At 44.1% G+C, this 25,804-nt stretch overlaps 1 protein-coding gene across 4 annotated transcripts in view; it reads left to right on the plus strand.

The window, feature by feature from the left end:
• The window catches only part of LOC146172847 (uncharacterized), a 47,917-nt gene that overhangs the window by 16,761 nt on the left and 5,352 nt on the right, over nucleotides 1-25,804 (plus strand). For 2 of the 4 annotated variants that reach the window (XM_084583660.1, XM_084583661.1), the window contains 4 exons: nucleotides 12,336-12,908; nucleotides 19,991-20,083; nucleotides 21,591-21,768; nucleotides 25,033-25,155. In XM_084583660.1, coding sequence (XP_084439786.1) covers nucleotides 12,577-12,908; nucleotides 19,991-20,083; nucleotides 21,591-21,768; nucleotides 25,033-25,155 — 726 coding nt within the window. In that variant the 5' untranslated portion in view covers nucleotides 12,336-12,576. The remainder of the gene's footprint in view (nucleotides 1-12,335; nucleotides 12,909-19,990; nucleotides 20,084-21,590; nucleotides 21,769-25,032; nucleotides 25,156-25,804) is intronic. The other 2 variants (XM_084583664.1, XM_084583662.1) reach the window with 2 other exon arrangements.

Genomic DNA, 25,804 nt, shown 5'->3' on the forward strand with positions numbered 1-25,804 from the left:
ACGGGGCCTACAAAGACGTAGAACAGGCCAGTGGTTCTTGAACACCAGTGCAGCAAACCTGCTGATTAGTGACTCGATTTTAGGGGAGAAGGCAAAGCACTTCGCATACCTCCTGTGCGACACTGATTTCCAGCCTGGTGGTGGTCGAATTCAACGATTTGAGGAGAGATGGAATCTTCTACAAGGCAGTCATGGGCGAGTCAGGATTGCTTGATGTCTGCACTAGGCAGAAATGGCTTGAGAAAACACTGCCTTGCGCCCGAGAAGCATACGCAGACCGGGACTTGTACAATGGGGACAAGACGGCTGTTTTTCCAGATGCTACCGTCAAAGATGCGTGCTGTCAAAGGCGATCCCTGTGAAGTTAGCAAGCAAAGCAAATTGCATGTGACAATTTTTTTGTGTGCCAGAATAGATGACAGCGACAAGTGCCCCGCCTTCGTCATAGGGAGATCCAAGAATCTCTGCTGCTTTCGTGCTTTTGGTATAGCCAGCAGCCCTCTGTGCTCTACATGTAATGTGCGTGAGGATTTCGAACATTTGGTAACCTCCTGTCAACGGTTTACTGCACGTCGCAGGACACTGCTTAATAATTTAGGTTTAGCTGAAGACACAGTCTTGCTCCTTGAACAAGTCCTTGGTGCGACGGGCCATCGGCTACGCGAGCTACGAAGGCCTTATTAACTTTTCTCAGGGACACAGGGTTGATCGAGACCCTTTAAAACTCATCTGTGTGTGATTATATGTGTGTGAAAGTGTGCGACGCTGATTTTTTTTTTCTTTTTCATTAATTTTCCCTTCCCCTCCCACACTTTGTCACCCTCACCCCTCATCAGGAGTAGCATGCTAGGCTCACCACCAGGCAGACGTCTCCTGTTGCCATTAAAATATCTCTCTCTCTGCTGCTTTCGTGGTGCCGTTAGGATCCCGGTTCGCTACCATCATATTGAGAAAGCATAGATGACGCGCAAACTTTTCTGTAGTGGCTGGTCAAGTTTGATCATCAGATGTAGCGGAAGGCAGGAAGGTGGCATTCATGTTCGGCAGTTGCACTGCGCACCAAACAGCTCAGAAGCTCTTGCATGTGGAAGTTTTTATCCTCCCACATAACACCACTGCAGGCATGCAACCTATGAATGCAGGCATGATTGTTTGCTTCAAGGCACTGTATTGTCGATGTGTATTGAGCAGGCTCGCACTGTACCTTGACATTTCTGTCCGAGAGTGCTGACCGGTGCCAGACTTGATCTAGGTTCTGATGGCAGTGCAGTTCATTTTTCGAGCAGGGGCAGAAGCTCCTCCACCATCATGAACTGCTTCAGGAAAGCCGCTAAGGATGCTGGTGGCGTCGAAGGTCAAAAAGTTCCTGCCGACACAGCGATGATCGAACTTTGGTCTACAGTGAGCGGTACAGACGACGACTTGTCGGCACTTGAGGAATTTATACATGCCAACGAGACAGTCGTGACAGATAAAGAGCTGGCAGACGAAGCTATTATTGCGGCAATCACTGGCGCGAAGGATGGTGACAGCAGCGACGATGACGAACCAGAATCTGTGCAGGTTGCGTGTCACCAGGAGATTTTGAGAATGATATGACTCCATGTATGCTTTTGTTTTTACTAAGAACCTTCCACTGCACTATGTTCAGCAGTTTGATGCCCTGCAAAAAATGTCGGCCAGATTTCCGTGAAACAGACAGCGCATGTGGAGAACAGTCTTCTTCCTGATACGAAGAAAAAGTGTAAGCTACTTCATCCTTCACACATGAGCGATTTTGGCTATTGTCAATGGTAAATTGTATTATTAGGTTGTGTTTATTTTGCTACAATTAGGGCATATATTAACAGCAAAAAGCTGCTACATTCAGCCATTTTTCATGGCATCTTGCTGACATATGAGAATACCAATTTGTATTTCTCTGGTTGTGCTTACATTCCCAAAAACAATATTAAAAGAAAGCCGAAAACAAAGTGTCGGTGACCGAACACATGCGGTTATCCTAAACATCATTCAGCTCATATATCCAGCTAACTCTAAGCCCGTCGAGTAAAGTCAATAAATTTACGTTCTCATCCTCAAACTCAAAAGCTGAAAAAAGAAAGACCACTCATGCATTTATCACAAAAATGCAAAAATAAAACTCCAGCTGATCAATCCATTTATAAACTTATTTCCAGTTCCTAACTTGCCTGGTGGACTAGGCATAGATATTGCATCAATGGTGGAATAATGGGCTTCAAATTTTTGTAAAGGAAAAAAATAGGAGCAGCAGTGCACAGCACGCATGTACATTGACTAGCGGTAGACTGCATTGACACGATTGAAGAAATATTGCATGCAGAGATGTATTCTACATGGGACACCTGCACAGTACACAATATCCAGGCCACGTACCGATAGACAGTGCCTGGTGACATACAGGAATACCAGTGTATTCCTGTTGTTGCATTTACATTCCTGTAAAGCAATGTTAAAAGAAAGCTGAAAATGAATTGTCAATGACTGAACACGCAGCTAGCTTAAAGAGCGCCGTGACTTTCACCAGGCCATCAATTCCAGCCTGCCTCTAGGTTCTTTGCACCTCCTCGACGCTCCGTAACCCAATCATAACGGCGAAATTGTAGTGCCTAATATTTTAATCCACTTCAGTAATCAGTGTTTTGGCACCGATGTGAGCGACACATGACGATGAAGTTATTTAACGGATATGACGTTTCTTTCTCATTTGGGCACTGCTTTGCTGATCGGTTAAGCACGCACTTTAGATTTTACAATCGAATGTTCTTCAAGTTACTATGCAGAAAACAAATAAATGGCGTTTTAGTTGTGCGTGTGTTCTTGAAGTGCTTGTAAAGATAGGGACTGTAAACTCACGTAAATTCGGTGTTGTCAACAAGTGCAGTGGAGCGTCTGCTTGCTGTGATGATGTTGATGGTTGCTTTGCCTGTTGTAGCGGGTATGCCTTCTGGCATGGCGGAGCCAAAAAAAAGCAGAAAAAGAAAAAAGCATGTTAGTCAATTCTCTATCCAGGCTCTATGGTCACAAGCACAAAAGTCACACAGCCGTCGCCAACCACCACCAAGATCGCAGGGCTCTCCATTGCCACCAGAATTCGAGACGGTACTTTGTCATCTGGTCTCTACTCCCGCAGGCTCCTTAAATCCCATGGCAGCTGACAACGTTTGGATCTCGGAGGTCAGCAAAATTGATCGACAGTCCAAATCACATAGCTGATTGTTTCTGCCGACGCTCCACAGATGGCACAAGTTGCGTCAAGATCGCTCGTGAAGTGCACTCGCCACACCAGAGTCCGTAGCACTCTGCAGCGGGCTTCCGCCAGCAGGCCGCTCAGGGAGTTTGCTGGCCCTGTACAGGTCCAGGGTAGGCTTCGCCTTAGCTCCTGTACATCATTCCTTCGTCTTGCCTTTCGCACTCGTTCTCAAACTTTCGCACAAGTAGCACTCGAGTGATCCATGGCATCATTAGCGATGGACGCCGGCAGAACACCAAAACGACAACATAGATTTGCTGATTGTCGAGTCCACTTCGTCTGCACCCCCCCCCCCCCCCCCCCCGCAATGATGGTGTGGAGCAGTGTCTGGTGGGTTAGGCTGTCTTTGGGCAGATGGAGAAACTGGTCCTCATAGCACAGCTTCGCAGCGTCGTTAGCATGGTAAAGATGCGCCAAAAAGCACGGCTGCAGGCTGAGTTGGATAGGCAACCATGGTGTATAGCTTCCGATACATCACAGAAAGCTGCTTCTCTCATAGGTTCTGCCCCAGTCAAGCACTGAGTGGGCAAAATGGGAGAAGGCCTCCCTCTTACACTGGCTCGGAGGCACTGTTCTTTTTTTCTTGCATTTAGAATTTTATAAACAGAATAACTTAATTCTGCGTGCCAATTTTTGTAATTTTTTTTAACTGACACCAGCACGGTGCGAAGAACCTGGAGGACTGGAATTAGCGACCTGGCGAATGTCACTCTGCCCTTTTAAGCATCCTTGAGCTCACTGATCCAGCTGCCTCTAATAACAAGTCAAATCAATAAATTTACATTCTCATCCACAAACTCGAAAGGTGAAAAAGACCACACATGCATTTATCGCACGAAAAGCACAGAAATAAAGCTCAAGCTTATCAATCCGCTTATAGGGAACCCAAGGTCAAGTTTTGGCGCACGACTACAGCACCAAGAGGGCGAAACCGCGTTACTGGGAATAGATGGCGTCGCCAGCACAGCCTCTGACACTGGAGGCGGCGCGCGTGCACATGTGCTGTTCTACCCAGCTGAGGTGCAGCGGAGTCTCCGCACGGGTAGTGTGGTGTGCTGCTTTAACAGCGGTGTAGAAGCGGATTTTTTGCGATGGCAGAAACGGCCCAATGAAAACAGTAGCAGGGTGAGCCCAAGCTCAAGTTTGGCCGTGCGATGCCAGCGGCGAGCCATTTAGGCTACCGGGGCTTTGACTTGGGAGGAGTATGGTAAGCGCCGGCCGTCAGACGCCGGCGGTAGCATCAGTAGCTCGCGCGCGTACGTATCCTTCAGTTCAAGCGGGTAGTAGGAGGGGAACGGTGCATGGCACTCGCACTCTCTCAGTGGATTCAATGTCTGTACAAAAAGATAAAAATGTTCGATTCAGTAGGTTTCCATTCAAGAATCGTCTCCTTGCCAACTATGAAAGGCGAGATGAGAGGTTGGCTAACAGTTCATTCAGTGAGTGGAAGCTGTATTAAATTAAAATTTAACTGTTGCTCACCAGAAAGCATTTCTCGTGGCTTCATAATTGACCCATTAATTTTACTGAAGTGCTATATTTATAACATAAATGCTTTTCCAACTCGTGGGCAAAGAGGTCGAAACCTTGGCTGTTGCCCCATTGGTGCATGAGTTTACTTCATAATTTAAATTAAGCCCATCGCAGCTTTGTTCTGAAATAAGCGTAAGTTCTAGCTTTGCAAAGGCATCTTTCGCCTAAAAAAAAAACTCACTTTCCATGGGGTGACCATGCCTGCTATGAATAAGCAAATGTGTGCTATTATCTTCAAAAACTTTACTCAAAAAATGCTAACCTTGTTAGCATCCCTGTTCAATCCTTAGGGAGTGGATACAAAGAAACATAGAGAACTAAAGTTGTTATAAATTTTCTAACATTGTTGCGCATATGTTTTTGCTTTAGCTTTTTACGCGTACACTGGTTTGGCCCCATCGCCACCAAGCACTGCGTTTTCACAATCAGTTGTGCACCAGTATAGCCCATATTCTCACAAAATTAAAGTCCAAACACAGTGCCAGAACTGAAATAGATAAGGCAAGCTTCTTCAGAGCTAGGTTCCCAGCCTTGCTTTGAATCTAGACTACCTTTCGACTCCGGCGACCATTATGTCTTTTATTGTGGGCACGAATCCAAGAGAAGGAATGGGGTCGCTCTCATAGTAAACAGAAGAATGGGCAAAGCAGTGCTAGGGTACAACCCCAAAAACGACCGAATGATTTCACTTCGGATCCAAGGTCACCCTTTCAACATAACAGTTATCCAAGTCTATGCACTGACCACTGCTGCTGAAGAAGCTGACGTTGAGAGATTTTATGCGGACCTACAATGCCTTTTAGACCGCACCCCATCATCAGACGTCGTTTTTCTCATAGGAGACTGGAATGCTAAGATCGGGAGTGAAGAAATATCCAGAATTACAGGCAAGTTCGGTCTTGGTGAGCCAAATGAAGCTGGGCAGAGGCTAGTAGAGTTCTGTCAAGAAAACAACCTGACCATAGCGAATACTCATTTTCAACAGCACAAGAGGCGCCTGTACACATGGATTTCACCGGACGGTCTGTACAGGAATCAGATGGATTATATTATTTGCCGGCAGAGATGGAGAAGCGCTGTACAAGCAGTAAAAACAAGGCCTGGGGCCGATTGTGGCACCGATCATCAGCTTCTTGTTGCCAAAATTAAGCTTCGATTGAGGAAAACGCAGAAAACTAGAAGGCCTTTCAGGTATGATCTAGATCAGATTCCATTAGAATATGCTGTGGAAGTGAGGAATCGATTTCAAGAATTAGGTCTAGAAGACAAAGAGTCCGAAGAGATGTGGACTGATGTTCGTGATATAATACAAGAAGTTGCTACTAAGGTAGTTCCAAAGCAAAAGAAATGCAAAAAAGCAAACTGGTTATCTGAAGAGGCTTTGCAAATAGCTGAGGAAAGGAGGATGGCAAAAGGTATGGGGGAAAGAGAAAGATACAAGGTTCTCAATGCGGATTTTCAGAAAATAGCAAGGAGAGATAAGAATGCCTTCCTGAACATACAGTGTCAAGCAGTTGAGGACAACAGCCAATTAAGGAACACAAGAGCTCTGTATAAGACAATCAAATCAAAGATATCAAAGGAAGCTTCTGTGCTAAGCTGGGCGTGATAAAGGACAAACGAGGCAAGGACCTCACTGAAGCCTCAGAGATAAAGAAGAGGTGGCAGGAATACACAGAAGAACTGTACAAGGACCCGGATGTGCAAACCAAACATAGGACGGTTGTGATTACTGATCTCGAGCCGGGCATCCTGAAGAGTGAAGTTGAATGGGCCTTAGCCAGCCTTGCTAAGAACAAAGCTAGCGGAATTGATGGTATTCCAGCTGAGTTGCTTCAAAACCTCAACCACGACGCTGTTAACACACTGCATACATTATGTCAAAAGATTTGGACAACCCTGCAGTGGCCACAGGATTGGAGGAGGTCAGTTTACATCCCCATTCCAAAGAAAGGCAGTGCCAAAGATTGTTCCAACTACCGCACGATCGCGCTTATTTCGCATGCTAGCAAGGTGATGTTAAAAATCCTGCAAGGTAGGCTGCAGCAGTATGTGGATTGGGAGCTTCCGGACGTGCAAGCTGGGTTTCGCAAGGGCAGAGGAACTAGAGACCAAATTGCCAACCTTCGCTGGATCATGGAAAAAGCAAGAGAGTTCCAGAAACCCATTTACTTCTGCTTTATTGATTATGCGAAAGCGTTTGACTGCGTAGATCACAGCAGATTGTGGCAAGCTCTTCAAGAGATGGGAGTTCCAATTCACCTCATCTGTCTCCTCGGGAACCTTTATGAAGGGCAAGAGGCCACAGTCAGAACTGGGCATGGTCTTACTGATTGGTTTCCGATTGAGAAAGGGGTGAGGCAAGGCTGCATACTGTCGCCCTGCCTATTTAACCTATATGCTGAGTGCATCATGAGGAAGGCCGGTCTGGACGAGTCTTCAGCTGGAGTGAAGATTGCTGGAAAACGTATCAACAACCTTAGATATGCGGATGATACCACTTTAATGGCAGAAAGTGAAGTGGAACTCAAGAGACTTCTGATGCGCGTACAAGAAAAGAGTGAGAAGTTCGGGCTTAAACTGAACATTAAAAAGACGAAGATCATGGCGTCTTGCCCTATCAAGTCCTGGAGCATCAATGGACAAGAAGTGGAAGCTGTGACAGATTTTCTGTTCTTGGGCGCCAAGATTACCTCGGAAGGAGACTGCAGCCATGAAATTAGGAGACGCCTGCTTCTGGGAAAGAGAGCAATGGTTAGCCTTGACCGCCTAGTAAAGAGCAGAGACATTAGTCTGCCAACCAAGATCCGTATAACCCGTGCTATGGTCTTTCCAGTTGTGATGTATGGATGCGAGAGTTGGACTGTGAAAAAGGCTGACCGCCGAAGAATTGACGCGTTTGAATTGTGGTGCTGGCGAAGACTCTTAAGAGTTCCTTGGACTGCCAGAAGATCAAATCAGTCGATATTGTCGACCATAAACCCTGACTGCTCATTGGAGGGTCAAATTCTAAAGTTAAAGCTCAGCTACTTTGGTCATCTGATGAGAAGAGAGGAGTCGCTGGAGAAAGATTTGATGTTGGGAAAGGTTGAGGGTCGCCGGAGAAGGGGTAGGCAGCGAACGCGATGGTTAGATGGCATTCTCGAGGCATTGCAGATGAAGCTATGTGATGTTAAGAAGATAGTGAGAGACCGGAAAGCGTGGCGTGACATGGTCCATAGGGTCACGAAGAGTCGGACACGACTGAATGCCTGAACTGACCTTTCGAGAGCCTGCCTCATGAACAATTCAGTGGGGAATATTTCAGTGAATGGAGAATGCGCGTCTGTTAACTACCAAGACTTCAGTTGATAGATACCACTTCCACTGAAAAATGTATCCAGCACGCAGTTAACTGTCATTCCAGAAAGATAATGTTTACGTATATAAGGATGCCATATGAAAACAAAGCGGAATCTTCATATTTGACAGCTCAGGACACCGATCGAGTGTGCCACTGTGCTTCGATTTGTAGTGCTTATAGAGCATTCAGTATTTCGAGCATATAATAAAAATTATTTCGATGCAAGAGAACAGAAAAGCAAGGTGCCCGTGGGCTGTGCAACATCAATGCACGTTAAAAAAACCCAGGTGGTCAAAATTTATGGAGCCCTCCATTATACCATTTATCATAGCCCGAGTTGCTATGGTACATTAAGCTCATAAACGAAACCAACCAACCGAAAATTAGGGGACAGTTAAGCTCCGCTGGTACGCGTATGGCGTGATAGTGACACACGCACATGGAGGGTGCTTTATACTTTTATTTTTTTTCTGTGTTTTATTTGTTTATTTTATATTTACTGTTAAATTTATATCCCGATACTTAACATCGGCAAACACTGGCTTTCCATTTTGAGCAGCTTGGCACCTTTGAATGAATTATTCTTCAATTACTTGAATTATCAGTCACATTTTCACATTTGCGTTACATGTTTTAATTAGCATCACAAAGCATTAGTGTTTCATTCTGAGCATTTTGACACCTTTGAACCCCCTTTTTCATCGTTTTTTCATCTCTTATTCCTCTCATTCATCAACTACATTGATTTCATAAATTCTTCATTGCATGTCTATCAATCACTAGAAGAACAAATTATTTTTTGTGTGTCATTGTGTACAATGATACAATTTATTCAAATTTACGGAGCCCGCAATTAAATATTTCTGACACGTGGTGCAGCTACTACTACGTCGGCAGCTTTTCGAATGAACGGGCTGTATAAGCTATCGTTTAAAATCACTAACACAAATAACACGGCGTTTGCAATGTGAGCATTGACTTCTGAAACGCACATCGCGTCCGATATTTATTGTAGTCTGCTGTCTGCTTGAGAGAGTACACATTGTCAACGAACTTTTCCACCTTATTTAAGTTCGATTTACGAAAAATAAGGACTTTTTGACGGGTTAGTTGGTACATGATCTTGATTCTTATAGCGCTGAAAAAACACCACAGGAAGAAAGACACAAAAGGACAGAAAAATAAAAGTCGAACAAGCAGGTTTTTCTCAAGCCGTGCCGCAGATGCAGCACGAGAGCTCTGTACATGCTCGGAAGGGAGCGGTAGTGCGGCATTGCAAGGAGAATGCATGGCTGACGCGGCCCCCATATTATCAGTTTATATTTTTCTGCCATAGATGGCGCTTCCTGTCAGGAGCAGCAGTGCTGCCACGCATTGCTTTGGGAGCCTATAAACTGTAATTTCCATTTCCTAACTTGACTAGTGCACTATGCACAGATATTGCATCAGGGGGGGAGCAATGAGCTTCAAATAGCTGTAGAACTCTGGCACAGGAAAAAATGGGAGCAGATGTTCAGCACACACCCACATTGACTGGTGTTAAAAAGTATTAACGAAAGTTTGAACAATGGCATACAGATATGCATTTTAGATGGGATACCTGAGCAATCTGTAGTACCCGGGCCACATTCGCCAACAGACAGTGCCTAGTGCCGATAGTAGAATAAAACCAGCAGCCTGTGCGCACGGGTAAACAAATCTGGTCTATAATAACTGCAAGTTATATAATTGAATGCCTCTTATCGACTATAAATGAGCTTTACTAATTGTATCATTTTAGAAATTTAGTCATTCGGGATTCATAATTGGACTTTAAGCGACATCAGGTCATATATTGGCTAGCATACCCAGCGTAATTGCAATTGACTAAAATTGTAGACCCTAATTATCATTAATTGTTCTTAAAAATTTACCTTTACAATGTCAAATTTTATATTGCTGGAAAGGTCTCAACAAATGGAATTCATTAATAAATGCTAAACCTTGCAAACATTGCAAAACCGAGCTATTGCACGCCTAACTTAGCAGTGAAACCACTGCTAATTTTTATACAAACTAGTAAATATAACAAACATTTTTTAAAGCTGCAAACTTTGGCAGCGTGCCCCTATCATTTTCCTGCTAAAAGATTTAGCACTATTAGTAATATTTTTTTTTTATCTTTTGTGTACCTAAGGAGAAAATATTACCACGATGCCTTGGATGTTATTCAAGTCCCACTATTTTGATGCTTCTCTTTTTAACTGTTGCAGCATTTTGTGATATTTTGCACACACCTGCAAAAATTGACTGCATTTTCCTTTAGAAAATTGATATTGGTTTCTTTTTTGGTGCCTCAATAACTGGTCATAGACTTATCATAATATTTGACTGACTAAAATGACAAGTAACAATTCTAAAGTTTATTTCCACTTTTGAAAGCATAAACCATTCTTAAAAATCGCACTTCATAAAAATATATCATGTTTAAGAACATAGATTGGCTTACAAGGGATGTACATGTTGAAGCCTTCCTGGTTGCAAAAAAAAAGCTTTATGCACAGGCCACGCTTTGGTTGCACTAAGAAGGAAGTGGCATGCCTAGATTTGACTTTGGTTGCCTAGTTTTTTGCCTGTTTATTCATTTTTTACATGAGGTTTTCTAAAAAGTTTGTCTCAACATTGTTCATGCTTTTTTTTTTGTAACATTCACTGCGTGTATATGCGCCCTGCATGCAACAGAATTTCAGTTGTCAGCTTGATCCTAAAAGAACAAAAGCAACTTAGTCTAATTTTTATTCTTTTAAAATGATCATTCTTTGGCTTTTTTGCAGCTTTGTGATGTTTGTTCAGGAGCAAACAATACCTCCATTGTCAAGAAATTTGTAATTGAAAGTGAAATGTTTTTATTTCCACTCACAATTTCAGCATTTAAGACTTTTGTGGACTTTATTGTTGGGGGCTAGAAATGGATCGCAGTGTGTTCTAGCCTCACAGACAAAAGAACTACTAATGATGTTATTACTGTTCGCTTATAAAAAAATTTAAAATAGCAGCCCCTGTGTTTCATTTCCCACCTCCTGTCTTATTAGTAAATAAAAACTTCATTTTTAGTCTCAGTACTGCGTATACTTGCACCATGGACCCACTTTTTTTAAAAGAAAAATTGACATCAGCTTCTGGGGAGGTTTTATTCAATTTAGAGTACTTCCACCAACTTCTGTTTCCATCTATCAGTCACCAACGAAAAAAACGTGCTGTCAGCACCAGTCACGGTGTTTTTTAGCATCATTCACTTCAAAGAGTGTCTGCTGCTATCAACCATTCTAATGATTTTGTGGCAGTAGATGGAGCCCACCCTAATAGTGATGCGATAAAGGGAACATGCTGAAAACTGGGCTTTCCGAATAAGCGAGTAAGCCATCACTTCTGTCAAAGGCACACAGCGTCTTCTTGGCATTCTGCCAGATTTGCTCGGCAAGTCACCCTCATCCCGCCTCTACCGTGGGAACCACCATGATGTTATCCCTGCGCAGCATCTTAACGCTGCCAAGGTATGCGTCGTAAACTGCGACAACACAAGTGGCAGATATGCTAAGGAGTAATGCTTTTTCGTTGGCAAATTCACAGTGGCGAAAGTGAGGGGTGGCTCTGTTATACGAGTGGGTTCATTTTGCAAGTAAATGCAGTAGACGTTTTGTCATTGAGCCATGTAGTTCATTGATTACAGCCCGACTTCAGTTTGTTTAAAGTGTCACCCCCGTGACTCAGCAGGCTCTGTGTTGTGTGACCTTTGATATAATGACAGCATTGCTATTTCACTTTCTTGGTACCTTCAACTGTACATTGATTTCTTAGTGTTAGTAAAGCATTAGGAAGATGCTTGACATTTGTTGCTGAGTAGCTAGCCTATGCAGTCAGGGGTTCTTAAACCATGATTCCTTTTTCTTGGCAGAAAAGTGTACAGGGACTTTTAATTTTAGTTTGCCTATTTTAGATCTGCTCTGATCGTACTGTGTTTCTAATCACACTTGGTGTATTGTAGTCTAGGTATAACTCTGATATCACTTATCCTTTAAAATATAGTTTCACACTGGTTGTCAAAATTGCCTGACCACTTTCACTTAGCTACCATGGTGATTATGTTTTGTTTAGTTTTGCCTACCCATTGAGGAATATGTACTGATCAGTTGTGATCACTTGTAGGAACCAAGCCTTGGGTGACACCAGTGAAGACATCTGCTTTTTTTGGTTGGTGGCCCAGCTCGCACTAGTATGTGGAATTACAGCAGTCAATCCTGACCCTTCAACTACCAATACTTGGAGTACCTTTATCTCAGACTTGTGGCTGTGAAACAGCTGCATTACATGGGGCTCAAAAAGTGATTACAACATTATTTGTGGCAGAGGCAGCTCGACATATTCGTTCCTGCACCGTCTTGTGGTCATGCAGTCAAGGAAAGAGGAAATTCTCGCTGACTTGCAGGCAGGCAAGCTCAACAAAGCTGAAATAGCTCATAAGTATAATATCCGTTGGGTCACATTGTATGGGATACTACAGCGAGGCAACAGAGTTGATCCAATGACACTTCACAATACCTCAACATCTGAGGAACAACACTTGCTGCTCACCGGAAAAAGCTGTGAAAGCAAAAAGCTGGACATGTTGGGAAATGAGGGCTGTGAGGAAGTGCCACGAAGGATCCCAATGTTGTGCTTTCCTCACAGTCGGCAAGTAAAGAAGCATCGTACACAAGCGACGAAGAATGACAAAAAGCTGTAAGTTTGCTGGTTATACCTGGCATTCTGCATGCATTGTCGTCTTTTTGCGGAATCCTTCATTCTACTTGCTTGTTAATGACAGTTTTACGCAAATATTTTTTTCTGCTTTTTTCTTACTATACTCTTGGATGACACTCTGTGACTCTACTGAAAAGATCAGGCAAGAAAGGGAAGGATACGGGCTTTCATCCCATGGAAAATAGGCTACATTCCTATCAAGTCCAAACTGTTTCTCAAACTCCTCCCTTCACCATCATCATCATCAGCCTGACTATACCCACTGCAGGGCGGAGGCCTCTCCCATATTTCTCCAATTAACCCGGTTCTGTGCTAGCTGCATTCACTTGACCCCTGCGAACTTCTTAACCTCGTCTGCCCACCTAACTTTCTGCCGCCCCCTGCTACACTTTCCTTCCCTTGGAATCCAGTTTGTTACCCTAAGCGACTATCAGTTATCCTCTTTGCACTACATGTTCTGCCCATGCCCATTTCTTCTTGATTTCCACTAGAATGTCAGTAACTTGAGTTATTTCTCTGACTCACTCTGCACACTTCCTATCTCTTAATCTTGCCCCTACCATTTTTCGTTCCATAGCCCTCTGCGTTGTCCTCAACTTAAGTAGAACCCTCTTGGTTAGCCTCCATGTTTCAGCCCCATAGATGAGCGCAGGTAAGATGCAACTGTTGTATACTTTCCTCTTGAGCGATACCGGTAAGCTGCTAGTCATAATCTACGAATGCTTGCCAAATGCGCTCCATCCCAATCTTATTCTTTTTATTTCCTTTTCATGGTCCAGATCTGCGGTTACTACCTGTCCTAAGTAGACATATTCGCCTAGTAATTCTAGTGCTTCGCTACCTAATGTAAACTGCTGTTCCTTCCTGAGGCTGTTGAACATTACCTTAGTCTTCTGCATATTGATTTTCAGGCCTGCCTTTCTACTTTTCCTGTCTAGGTCACCAATCATTCTTTGCAGTTCATCTCCTGAGCTACTTAGTAAGGCAATGTCACCCTTCACCCACTGCTACCCTACTCTGAACAGTACACGCCAAGCACAATGACAAAGGCGTGTCTCTTTCCTTTTCCTGCCTAGCTTCTGCTGCATAGCCACAAAAAGTTGTCCGCGAAATAAACCATGGCAACTACAACAATGTTGATCAGCTGGAGGGCTTCTTTTGAGGGGTATTTATTTACCAGTGCATCCTTGAGTTGTATCATAGTCATTTCTTGTTTGTGGCTTTTCTGGTACTTCTAAGGTTTGCTGTCCAGAATGAATGCATTGGTAAAGGTATAGGGCAAAAGGCTTTTATTCAGCTTGACAATGACCATACTGAAGTGAGTAAAACAGCATGAATGAAGTGGCCCGAAGGCAAAATGAAAGGACAGGAAAGAGAGCTGCTTCTTGCTTCACATGGTAAAATATAGTTTAAAAGAATGCATTGTTGGGCAAGTTCGCCTAGCATGATATAGGTACGGTATTCAATGAAACAAGGACAAGAAGGAAACGGAGAATATTTGGCGCATAGTCTGTGATATGATTGCTCGGAACTATAAAAGGTGTGCCTTTTTCAAATGAACTTCGGTCGCAAATCTGCAGTTCTTTTGTTTCCTTATCCTTGTCTCTTTGTGTGCAGTACCCGTCGTGATGACTCACGACAGTTAGCCTTTGTTCAGTGAAAAGGAATTAGTAATACCATTGTGTAAAAGCAGTCAGGGTTCTATAAATAGTATTTTTGTGATTTTTTCTTAGGTGCTCAATTTTATATTCACGTAGGTATTTATAGCGATAGAGTGGCGCTTAGAAATTAAATCGTAATTGATGCATGTTAAAGAAGTTCATTAAATAAACTTGCCCATTGTGTGTGATGTACCAGAAATGTCTTTGCGGATAAAGTTACCATCATGTGTGGTAAGCTGCAGTATGTATATGTCATTTGTGTACAGTTGAACTTGGATAATTTGGATTTTGGTTATATCAAACTCACAGGCTATTCCCTTGAAAATCTTGTGTAGAAGCGGCATTTTTTTTTTGCGAGAGTCGTCCATCCTTGCTTCTGTGAATCAATGAAAGCACGCCGTCAGCTGCGATCATGACACCGGCTTTTAGCATTGTTCGCTTAAAAAGGCATTTGCAGCTATCACGCTTTCCATTGAATTTTGGCAGTGGACTCCGCCTGCCTCAATCACAGCATGATAAATCAAATTAGGCTTGTGTAATCAAGCCATCACGGGCATTCTGCCAAGTTCGCTTCCCGCCACCGCAGAAGCTAACATCAAAACTCAAAACTATAGCCAAGAGATAAACACGCCGTGATGTTATTGCTGTGCAGCATCTTGGCATGCTGCCAATAAATGAGCTCTAGATGCGGTGGCTGAAGTGGAGGGACGCACCACCGACTAACGCTTTCTTTTTTTTTCAAATTTGCGGTGGCAAAAGTGGTGGGTGGGTTCATTATGCTGGTGGGTTGATTACACAACAAATACTGTATCATTTTTCAAGATCGCGAGCAGTGTCTCGAGCTGCTCTTTGATTATGCGAAAGGAGAGCGTCGTCCCAATGTGAGAGTGTGTACAAACCAGAGACATAAAAATAAACAAAGTAGAAAACTAAAGGTTAATGACGTGTCATAAAGTGCAGGAAAGGAAAAGCACGACAATATAGAGAAGAACAAAATAAAACTGAGAAGACTAGTAGTAGAATGTACCGAACAGTGGGCATACAGAAAATGTAATGCATACTATAGGGCTGGGCTTTATTTTAGACAAAACAAATTTGGAAGACTTGCGCGCTCATCCTTGTTTCTGCTGCAATAGTTGCAGTAGCAGACCTCATTGCTAAGCATGGTAAGGCTCGCTACAAATGATATTGATCTGTGGATAGTGACAAATGGTTGACAGTTTCAATCCCAACCTCATTACACTGTTCTGATGGCGCGCCATGAAGGTAAAATGAAAAAATCAGCATTATTTAGGGATATGGATGAGATAACTCGCAGAGAAAAAATCTCTCACAAATAAAAAAATCGCCGACAATTATGTTACTTCCTAGTGTAAAATTTGAATGCAGCTCATCAACTGTTTAATCTTTTTGATAGATTGAGGCAAAGATTTCGAGCAAGACACATATGTACAATTAAAGACAACTTTTTTTAATTTTTCACACATATTCCTTCAAGAAACACTCCACTTACTGTTCTTGGCTGTCATGAAAGAAGCTTTGTGGTCGGCGAATTGAAGAGAGCAGTTAAGTTACCGGGAGGTTGCGGGAGGCAGCATGTGGGCCCATAGGAACGTTGTGCGACGAGCAGATAGCAGTCACTGACTGGTGCCGCTGACGCTGCTAGTGAGTAAAGAGAATGTGACTGCGTTTCGGCTTGGGATGCACGCACCATCATCTGATAGCGTGCCGGCGTTTCGGCAAACGGAGAGCACCCTTGCCGCCACACAGGAAGAGAAGGGGGGGAGCGCAGCAATCTGATAACACACGCAGTCGCCACCACGGAGTAAGCGGGAGGGGGGTGCGGGAAGGAGCGCGCCTGCCCCAGTTGCGGAGGTGGTTACAGGGACAACGACGACGCAAAACGCGGGAACGGGCACCCCAAAGAGCTCGCTCTAAAAAAAAAAGTCAAAAGCATGGTGACCGTCATCACTATAGTAGAACAATCATGCAGCATCTAGCAACAACTCTCGGTTAACAAGAGCAGCCAAAAGGGAAAGGCAGTTGTTGCCAGGTATATTTTGCATCATACCTTTTGCAAGTCGTGTTCTGGAGACACACCTCAGCAACTGAAGCCTGGACGTAGTTGACTATATTCGATTCATCAATGAATCGAATGCGTAAAGACGTTACAGTATCACGCTGGTATTTAAGAGAACAGTCTGGCGCCTTTGATGTGCCCAAACCTGTTCTATCTCGATACCTTGACATATGCAACTGGCAAAATCTGTTGACAACTTGTATGCATGAAACCGTAAAAGCTGGGATGAGTTGGTGCAACAAGGAAATCGGGAACTACACTCTTGCAGATATTTTATGCAAAAAGGCAATGCGCAGTCTGTCTACAGACAAATTTAACACACCATAGGTGATATAGTTTGTCTGCCTTAGCATCAAGTACGGATTTGCAATCTTCCAAAGCATGCTAAATTAGATACCATTTTACAGTTCAGGCGCGCCATTGATCGAAAGTGCACCTAAGCGTGACAACCATGCGAGAGAAGATTAATGCAAGCCGCAAGAAAACAAAATCTCAAGGAATATAACTTGCTGCTTCTTTTCTTCTGCACCCTTAAAGTAATCCCTCGTTATAATGAAATTGCTTTATTCAAAATATCTTCCGGTCCCGACCCAAACGCATTCATTTTAAGCCGCATTACTTGAAGTGCACGAAGAACTTGACCCGCTTAAAGCAGAGGCATCGCTGAGCAGCAGCGACACTTTTGCGCATACAGAGGCTACCGCATGAGGCAACAATCCCTGGAGATGTGTCACACAATGATGACGCCAACTCCTGTTGTTGCCATTTGGCGCACGAGGCAACGGGACTCAGCGACAGAGAGACGCATTTTCAGCATTGCTCTGTTACTGCTTCCTTATCGTTCAATCAGGGGGAGTACAGCTGCACTATATCCCATTTTCAACACTAAACAGCATTACATACGATAAAACACTGGTGAAATTGTTTGTAATGCATTGTGGTTAAAAAAAAAAAAAGAAAGGTCACAGTGCAGCGTTGCGCTACCACACTGCGATGCAGACTTGCATTGCAAGCAGTGACTTTCTCTTGCTCCTTTCAAAAATTAACAATATCAAGCTACACTAGCTTTTTTTTACCTTTACTACCCTATCAAGCTTTTACTGAATTGTCTCGATGCACTCATATGCACGGATCAGGCGAAGTGAGCGTCTGCAGGTCCTTCGCTGAAACTGGACTACAAAAAACAACGAAAAAAAAAAAGTCCACAACGGAAGTTGAGCAGCCCTGCTTTTTGCGATTGGCTGCCTCGTGAGCTGCTTTCGGGCGATACGTGAAGTTTTCTAAAAACCCAGAACTTGAGAGACAACAATGAGCGGCAATGCCTTGGAGGCCCTTAGTCCACAGTGTGCGTGGCTTGTCGCCCCAAATTGCCGCCCGGTCGGGATCATATCGCTGGTTTCCCCCGTGATAGAATCTACACAAAAATGTTTTCCTGATGCTTTGCGATGCTACAAAACTGCAGCCTCTTGGATGCTGAAGGGGCCAAAAGACAGTGGGCAGACTTGCCATAACATACCATGGGATGCATTCGGTGAGCAAAATTTTACCCTACAGAGCACTTCTGGCGCTAGTACAAAAGAAAGTATCCGTCCGTAGCTTTGTTGCTCTTTTGACGGCGGAAATCGATGGATAGCATTCCTAAAACACGGAGAATCCTAGCATCGCCGGCGGCGAGGCAACAGCATTTTCGGCGCTCCTCCCCCCATACAGCTTTGCTCCCCCTACCTCCTGAAGCGGCTTCGCCTGCCCTCTTTGTGGTAGGCATCTGCGCATGCGCCTCTACTCACCCGCCTCTTCTCTTCACCCAACCCTCTTCCTGCATCCACTTCTCTCTCCCCTTCTCATTTGCTCTCTACTGTCTGCAAGCCATTTGAACGCTAGCCCTCGCTTCCGCTCTAAGGAGGATATATCCTCCTTGTTTTGCGCTGCCGGTTTTGACGTCGCTGCTCCTCCCTCCTGCCCTCCCGAAGCCTTCCCCCGCTTCATTCTTCCTGCAACTCCGGTCGCCTTTCTTCCATCTGCACACGTGAAGCCTGCCATTGCAACCGTCGTCATCACCAGCATGCTCTCATCGAGCCCTCCGCTTTTACTTTGGCACCGATGGATTTGTGCTGTAGGCCATGTAATTGCATGTTATTCGTAGTGCTTCATTAGCCTTGCCTCGCGTATGCTTTTGTGGTCTAATATTGTATTTTGACTTGCTTGCAGTTCTGCTGTAATTAAATCCCGACTGCTCTAGCTTTTGTCTAGTGGTCGCTTATATCGAATTACTGCTTATAACGAATTGTTCTGCTGTCCCGCTGATTTTGTTATAACGAGAGATTACTTTATTTTAGTTTTGCGTAGAACAAGGGACACAACAGTATGTCGGCATTATCGGCAACAACGAGCATTAGCGATGCTGGCCATGCAACCCCCTACTATGCAGCTTACCGCTCCTCAATCCTGAATTCGGCTACCCTTAAACATGGCGGAAATGCGCTCGGCGGCTGATAGATGGAAGCAGTTTTGCATAAGATCTATAGAGGCCAGCCAAATTACAAGCAAAAAGCACCAGCCACCAGATGAGTAATTCTTTTGGTAGAGCTAGCCATTGTAAATGCAGAAAGAGCTTGCAGATGTCAAATCACGGGCTTATTCAAAAAGCTCTATGCTGATCTTTGCATTGTACTCTGGAATGTGGCAATATCCGGAAACTGTAAGGAAATGGCAGTAAAACGGTCGTCAGAGTTTTCTTCATTGCAGTGACAAGGGGCAGCAGTATTTCGTCACCGTTGATGTGTTGGCAGCCACTTTCATACAACACTAAAGTTGAACTCCTGAAGGCATAATTTCTCGTGAGCCACCTGACTGCAGGGGTCGTGTAGATTCACAAGCCAGAAAAGTTAATGATCAGTGACGACTAAATACACTGCCTTAAAGGTATGAGCAAAGCTGTTGTATGCCAAAAACGGCACGACACTCTACCTTTGTCATGGTATAATTGCATTCAGACTTGCTCAAGGTGCAACTTATGTCGGCAATGTGTTGATTCTTGGCATAGCATATTATCACGTGGTGGTGACAAGGCCGATGGCAACAAATGAAGAGCCTGGAAGTTCACGGAAGAAACTCTTCATTGGGCTGACTTGTGCCCACAAAAGAACTAAGTGAATCGGCAGTGGCGATAAAAATAAAGGTGCTCGTTGGTCGTCGAACTAAAAATGCTCGTCGCACGTACCAACGCTCTGTTCAGCATCACCCCCTCCATTTCTTCCACCACTAACTCCCTATCCTTCCACTACATTGTCTTCGCTCAGTTACATTTTTCCCTTGCACAGCCAAAGCTTGCCGGGCGAGTCACACTGTCTCCCAAGAGTGCATGGCTTCAGACGAGCGACAGTTCAGTTTTTGCAGAATGGCGACCAGTTGAGGTAACGTGCAATTTCATATGTGATGTCACTAATTCTGATTGTGACCACATAAGGGCCATCGTAGCGGGCCAGTAGCTTTTGATGCAAACTGCAGCGCCGAACTGGACGCCAAAACCAGACCACATTGCTCGAAGCATAGATAGCATGCCGGCAGTGAGCATCATAGTGGTCCTTAAAACGCTTTTGAAGTTCAACAGCACAACTTCCACTTTTTTCACCACTATCCCTATGCTTCCATTACATCAATTTCGCTCTTATGTTGCAAGATTTATATACTAAGCAGTCTCACGTGGTACTGAAGAGGGGAGGAAATAGGGGGGCAATTAAGGTCTCCATCTTCGCGTGAATGCACCAGGCTTAAGGGGAAAATGTAACTGAGCAAAGACAACGTAGTGGAAGGACAGGAAGTTAGTGGTGGAAGAAATGGAGGGGATTCTGCTGAACACAACCATGATCTGACTTCACTTGTCTGGCGTGACCCCGTCCTCAGTAAAGGTCTCACGCATAACAATATATATATGCATGGGTAAATAATGCTACATATTAAAAAAAATCCTTTGATTGCTGTAATAAGCAATAAGCTGGCCGAGTCGCACCTAAGGGACTTCAGTTTTCCCATTACATTTTTTGGTGATGACACAATGCACTTTCAGCTGAATTCCAGATGTCACGTGGCATCTCTTTTTGTACACTTGGAAGTAACATCGAGCTGTAAGACCCTAACTTTGTCTGAACGTTTCGAGTCCTCTGATGTGTGATGCCAAGGTGTCATAGAGATGCCAAAGACCATGGATATCATCTTGGAATGCACTGGCTTCACGCCGATCAGTCTCTTAAGATGTTCTTCACCCAGAAGCTTTTCGTTGCCTAACGGTTTCTTGAGCAGCTGGATGGCATCGTTGTAGCACTGATATGTCGATGGGAGATAGAAAGTGCTTTGTTACCCATGAAATGATGCTCACAAATAATGAAACCTGTCTATGTTAAACGACTCTTTATTTCTATGTACGACCTGCTGAAACACTTCCAAAAAGGGTTGCCAGTCAGTAGCGCTATGTGGTGAATTTGGATTAGATAAATCTTCAGCAGCTTGACTCTTTTCAGTTAAGTTTAGTTTATTACCTTACAGTTTGCCGTAGAGGTATTATATTACCAATGCGATCATTTGGGTGGCTGGCATGATCGTTTGAGCATCTGGTGTGGCTGAATGGCACCACTGCCCAATTATTTCATGGCAGGCTGCATTTTTAATGGCCCACTATGGACTGCTCATACTCTTCATACGTCATCTTCTGGTACCATTGGTTCAGTTTCTGTAAAGCTGTTGCTGCAGTTTGCCAACCAATATGATTCCTTCCAATTGAAAAGACTGGCGTTGCCTGAGAAGTACCATTTTAATGGCTTTGCATGTGCTCAAGCTTCCATGTGTGGTTTTTTGAATGAATTCTGTCCAAAGGTTCTCACTTAAATCTAAAATGTTGAATATGCTGCCCTTCATTTGTTGCAGGTATACTTTTGGACTTGGTGATGCGACAAGCCATGAAAAGGGCAGCGGCATCCATCAAATGAAGGCAGCAAATGGGGGCTTTTGTAATGGCTACACCAAAAAAGGTGCAGTAAAATTAGAGAAGAGGATGTCTTTTAATGGTGTGAAACCAGGACTACAGACAAGAACACAACATATGGTAAGTATTGCATGAAACAGGAAAATTATTTTTTACATGAGTGTAGAGGCTACTTCTTTTGGCTATACAATTGAATCCTGGTACAATGAATGCCGCTTCAACGAGATTTTTGCCACAATGAAGTATTTTGCATTCCCTGTGAAACCCTCATAGGACTTAATGTATTAAAATTTCCTCAAAAACGAAGTGCTTTGCGAGCACGTGTTCACTTCTATGATTTTTTTTTGCAAATTTTCACAGGTGAGTTACCCCTCTGTCTTGTCTTTGTTCAGAAGGTGGGTGCTGGAGAGCGACCTTCTCGTTCCCGCCATATATTTTTTTGCATCGCAGACCGCTGAGGGAGGGGGGATGCACCCATATACCGCACATCCTCCTTGTGTGCACCGCTCGTTTGCTTTTTTTTTTTTCCTTCAGATGCCCACGTGACTTTTGAAGTGACGTCAAGCACCACTCATCGGCTAACTCTGTTCTCCATGTAAAAAAACGAGTCTGCCCTTTCCTTTGCTGGTCTTCTTCGATTGATGTAGCTTGCAGTCATGGTGCTCATGATCACCGTGCTCGCGGTTTCCTGCCAAGCAGGAAAGCATATCATGATCACGTGCAAGTGATGTTGGCTAGCAAGCGTTCGCAGCCTCTAAGCGAAGAGGGGCTGCTCGAAAGCACATGTAAAATGCGCCAGCACGTAACTATGATGTCATCTGCTAGTGTCTTCGGTGGCGCCATCTGCTAGGAACCGAGCGCGTTTCAGGCAGGCAGAGGACTGGCAGGCAGAGCTTCGTACTCTGTCGGAGAAAAAAAAAAACGCGAGGCAGGCTGAAAAGCGCTGCAGGAATTAGCCCACTCCACATCATCATTTTTCTTTGTGTATCCTTGTCGTTCGTGAGTGCATCGTTCAGCGTGGTCTCGTCTCTGCTAGTCGCTGCTAACTTCCTAGGATGTCACCGGCAGCGAAGAAGTGGAAGTTTTTTTCGCTAGAAGAAAAAGCACGTATTATCGCCGAAGCAGAAAGCGGGAAGAAGGTGAACATTGTCGCAGATTTCGGCATCGCGCCGAGTTCGTTCTCAGCGATACTGAAGAGTAAAGAAAGCATTGGCAAGGCACTTGCGTCGAGCACTTCAGCTCAACACAAGAAGGTGACGCAGTCAACATACAAGGAACTTGATAAGGCTGTCTATGCCGGGTTCGTCGAAACGCGAGCCAAGAACATCCCGCTTAGTGGAAGCATTATTCAGCAGAAGGCCCTCAATCATGCCTGTTTGCTAGGCCTGGTTGATAAGGCCAGCACAGGTTGGCTCAATCACTTCAAAGCGAGGCACAACATCATGGGAAAAGTTTTGTGCGATGAAGCAAGTTCCGCGGACACTGGCAGCGCATCGGAATGGGCGGTAGGCAATGTGGCTGATATTATGAGTGGCTACGTGGCCTCTGATATTTACCACTTAGACGAGATGGGCCTCTTTTATGAGATGCTACCAGCGAGGACGATAGATTTTAAAGGGCAGCTTTGCCAGGGGGGCAAGCACAACAAGAAAAGGGTGACCGTGCTGCTGTGCACAAACATGGATTGATTGGACAAGCGTCCCCCGTTGATTATTGGCAAAAGTGCCTAACCACGCTGCTTCAAGGGAAACAGAAGCCTTTCTGTCAAGTATGTCGCTAACGGGCAGTCGTGGATGACCCGTGCCATATTTGCGGACTGGCTTACAGCATTTGACCTTGACATGAGCAGCCAGAACCGAAAGGTATGTTTGCTCTTGGGCAATTGTTCTGGCTGCTGCATTGGCGATATCAAACTGTCAAACGTCGAAGTGCGATTTTTTCCAGCGAACTGCACTGCGATCATTCAGCCACTAGATCAAGGCATAATCCAAAGCGTGAAGTGTGTTTATCAGGAGAGACTGATTCAGCGGATTCTCTTAAACCTCGAAACTGGCAGAGAGACAAAGGTGCACCTATTCATTGCTCTTCAGATGATGGCTGCTGCGTGGAATGTGACCCTGTCCACGTTGATCTACAACTGCTTCTAGTGCACCGGGTTTGTTGTCCAGGAGGGGACCAGCACAGCTACAGCCGCAGAAGATGATGCTTCATCGTTGTCGATTCTGGGGATCAGTACAGCCTGGAAATTCCTCCAGGGTGCAGAAAACGTCCCTGGCGATATCGAGTTGGACAATTTCCTCAACACTGATGTGGATGTGCTTGGCTACGAAGAGCTAAGTGATGAGGACATCATTAAAAGTGTTGGCAAGCCAGAAGAGCCGCCGTCCGATGCTGAAGACGTCTCCACCCAGGATTCACTCACCTTGGCAACTTCGTCGTAGTTGATGGATGCCTTTGATATTATTAAGAAGTTCTTGTACTTTCATGATGACAATGTTGCGATGGCTCTATTAATAGAGTGCAAGAGTCACGTGATGCCGCTGCTGGCAGTGAAGCGCAAGCAGACAAAGCTTACGGATTTTTGGAAATACATTTTTTTTGCTCAAGTTGTCTGTAAATTCTCGACAGCGAAATTCCGCGACAACAAAACTTTTTGTACACCCCGCCGATTTCGTTGTAGCGGGATTCAACTGTATAATAACGCTAACTTTCGAAAATAGAGGCGTGTTTCCCAGTAGGTAAGACAGAAAACGAAACTTCTGGATTGTGGCCGGTATTGAATGACTCTAGCTTCCGACCCCTGCCTTCGAAAGGTGTAGGGGACGGGAAGGGCTGCGAGGATGGGCAAGAGGGTGATCTTGCAAGCAACACGCTGATGCTAGCGTGCAGTGAGTGTCAGTGGGGAAAAGATCACTCACTTGAGAGGTCCACGAAATGTAGTTTGCTTTTATGTGTGATCTTTTGCCATTGAAACAGTCTTTGTTGTGAGGTCATGCAGCTATCATTTATTATAAGTGAAAGTCTGTCTTAAGTGGGGCCATTATATGTGGGCTCGACTGCATAGTGGCATGATCACATAAGAAATTTTTTTTGCATGAAATAAATCAAGATGACAAAGAAGACTCTAAAATCTGGTAGCACTGAGAATGGCAAGTGAAGCTTGCAGAAAATCTCCTCTCTCGATCCTGTCTTGCCATGACCACACCCTGTGAAAAAAATAATGCATAATATGGTAAGTCATTTGATCAAGAAATATAATCTGATTTATGAATGTAATTACTACTTCTTGCATGTTCTAAGTCCTACTGACTTCACAGGTTGTAGCAGAGACAGAATGCATAGCAAGATCATGTAATAACAAAACTTCTTTTTTCCCTAATGAAGATGGCAAAGGAGACAAGGGAACCTAGCTACGGCAAAAATTGCATAAAAGGCCCAAAAAAGCTTGCCACTCGGAACGCTGTCTCACGGAAGCCACATCCTACACCAAGAAACACTCGTACAATGGTAACAGGCATATAACAAGAAAGATAGTGTTTTTTATTGTTTTGTGTGCATGTAATCAATGCTGCTATTTGCATTTACAATCCTACCATTCCCAAATAATAGTGACATCAATAACACGTAAATATATAATGTTTAGGGGTTTGCAAATATTCTAATGTTGTAATACGAATAGAATATGTTTGTTAGTTGATTTTTGTTTGGAAAACTAATTTTATAAACTTTGAATTCACTGCAGTTTACCCACACTGCGCACTTCACCACAATTCTTGACCGCGTGCTCTGTGCAATGAAGCATTTTCAAAATGCGATGCAGCCATTTATGAATAGGGACCTTCCTTTTTGTGAAGATAGCCTTCCTGACAGTGTTTGCAAAGCTACGCACTTCACAAAACCAGGAAAAACAACATCGGGCTTCGGTTTTATCTCAAAGTTAGACATTCATCGTACAGGCGTTTGTCAGGTAGCATTACTGTGATGCAAATGATTTTTGGAAGTGTTTTTTATGCCCATTTGATAATTGGAGCTTTCAGTTAAGTCGAACATCTTTTTTGGTCCCTTGAAGGCTGAATTAATGAAAGCTTGCTGTATTAAGTAGCGATATGACAGCTCCACCTGGTTTCATGCAGGTCTTTCTGTGGTATACGAAATC

The sequence above is a fragment of the Amblyomma maculatum genome, chromosome 11 (genome assembly GCF_055883805.1).
Source record: "Amblyomma maculatum isolate TAMU_Amacu chromosome 11, ASM5588380v1, whole genome shotgun sequence".
Lineage (NCBI taxonomy): Eukaryota > Metazoa > Arthropoda > Arachnida > Ixodida > Ixodidae > Amblyomma > Amblyomma maculatum.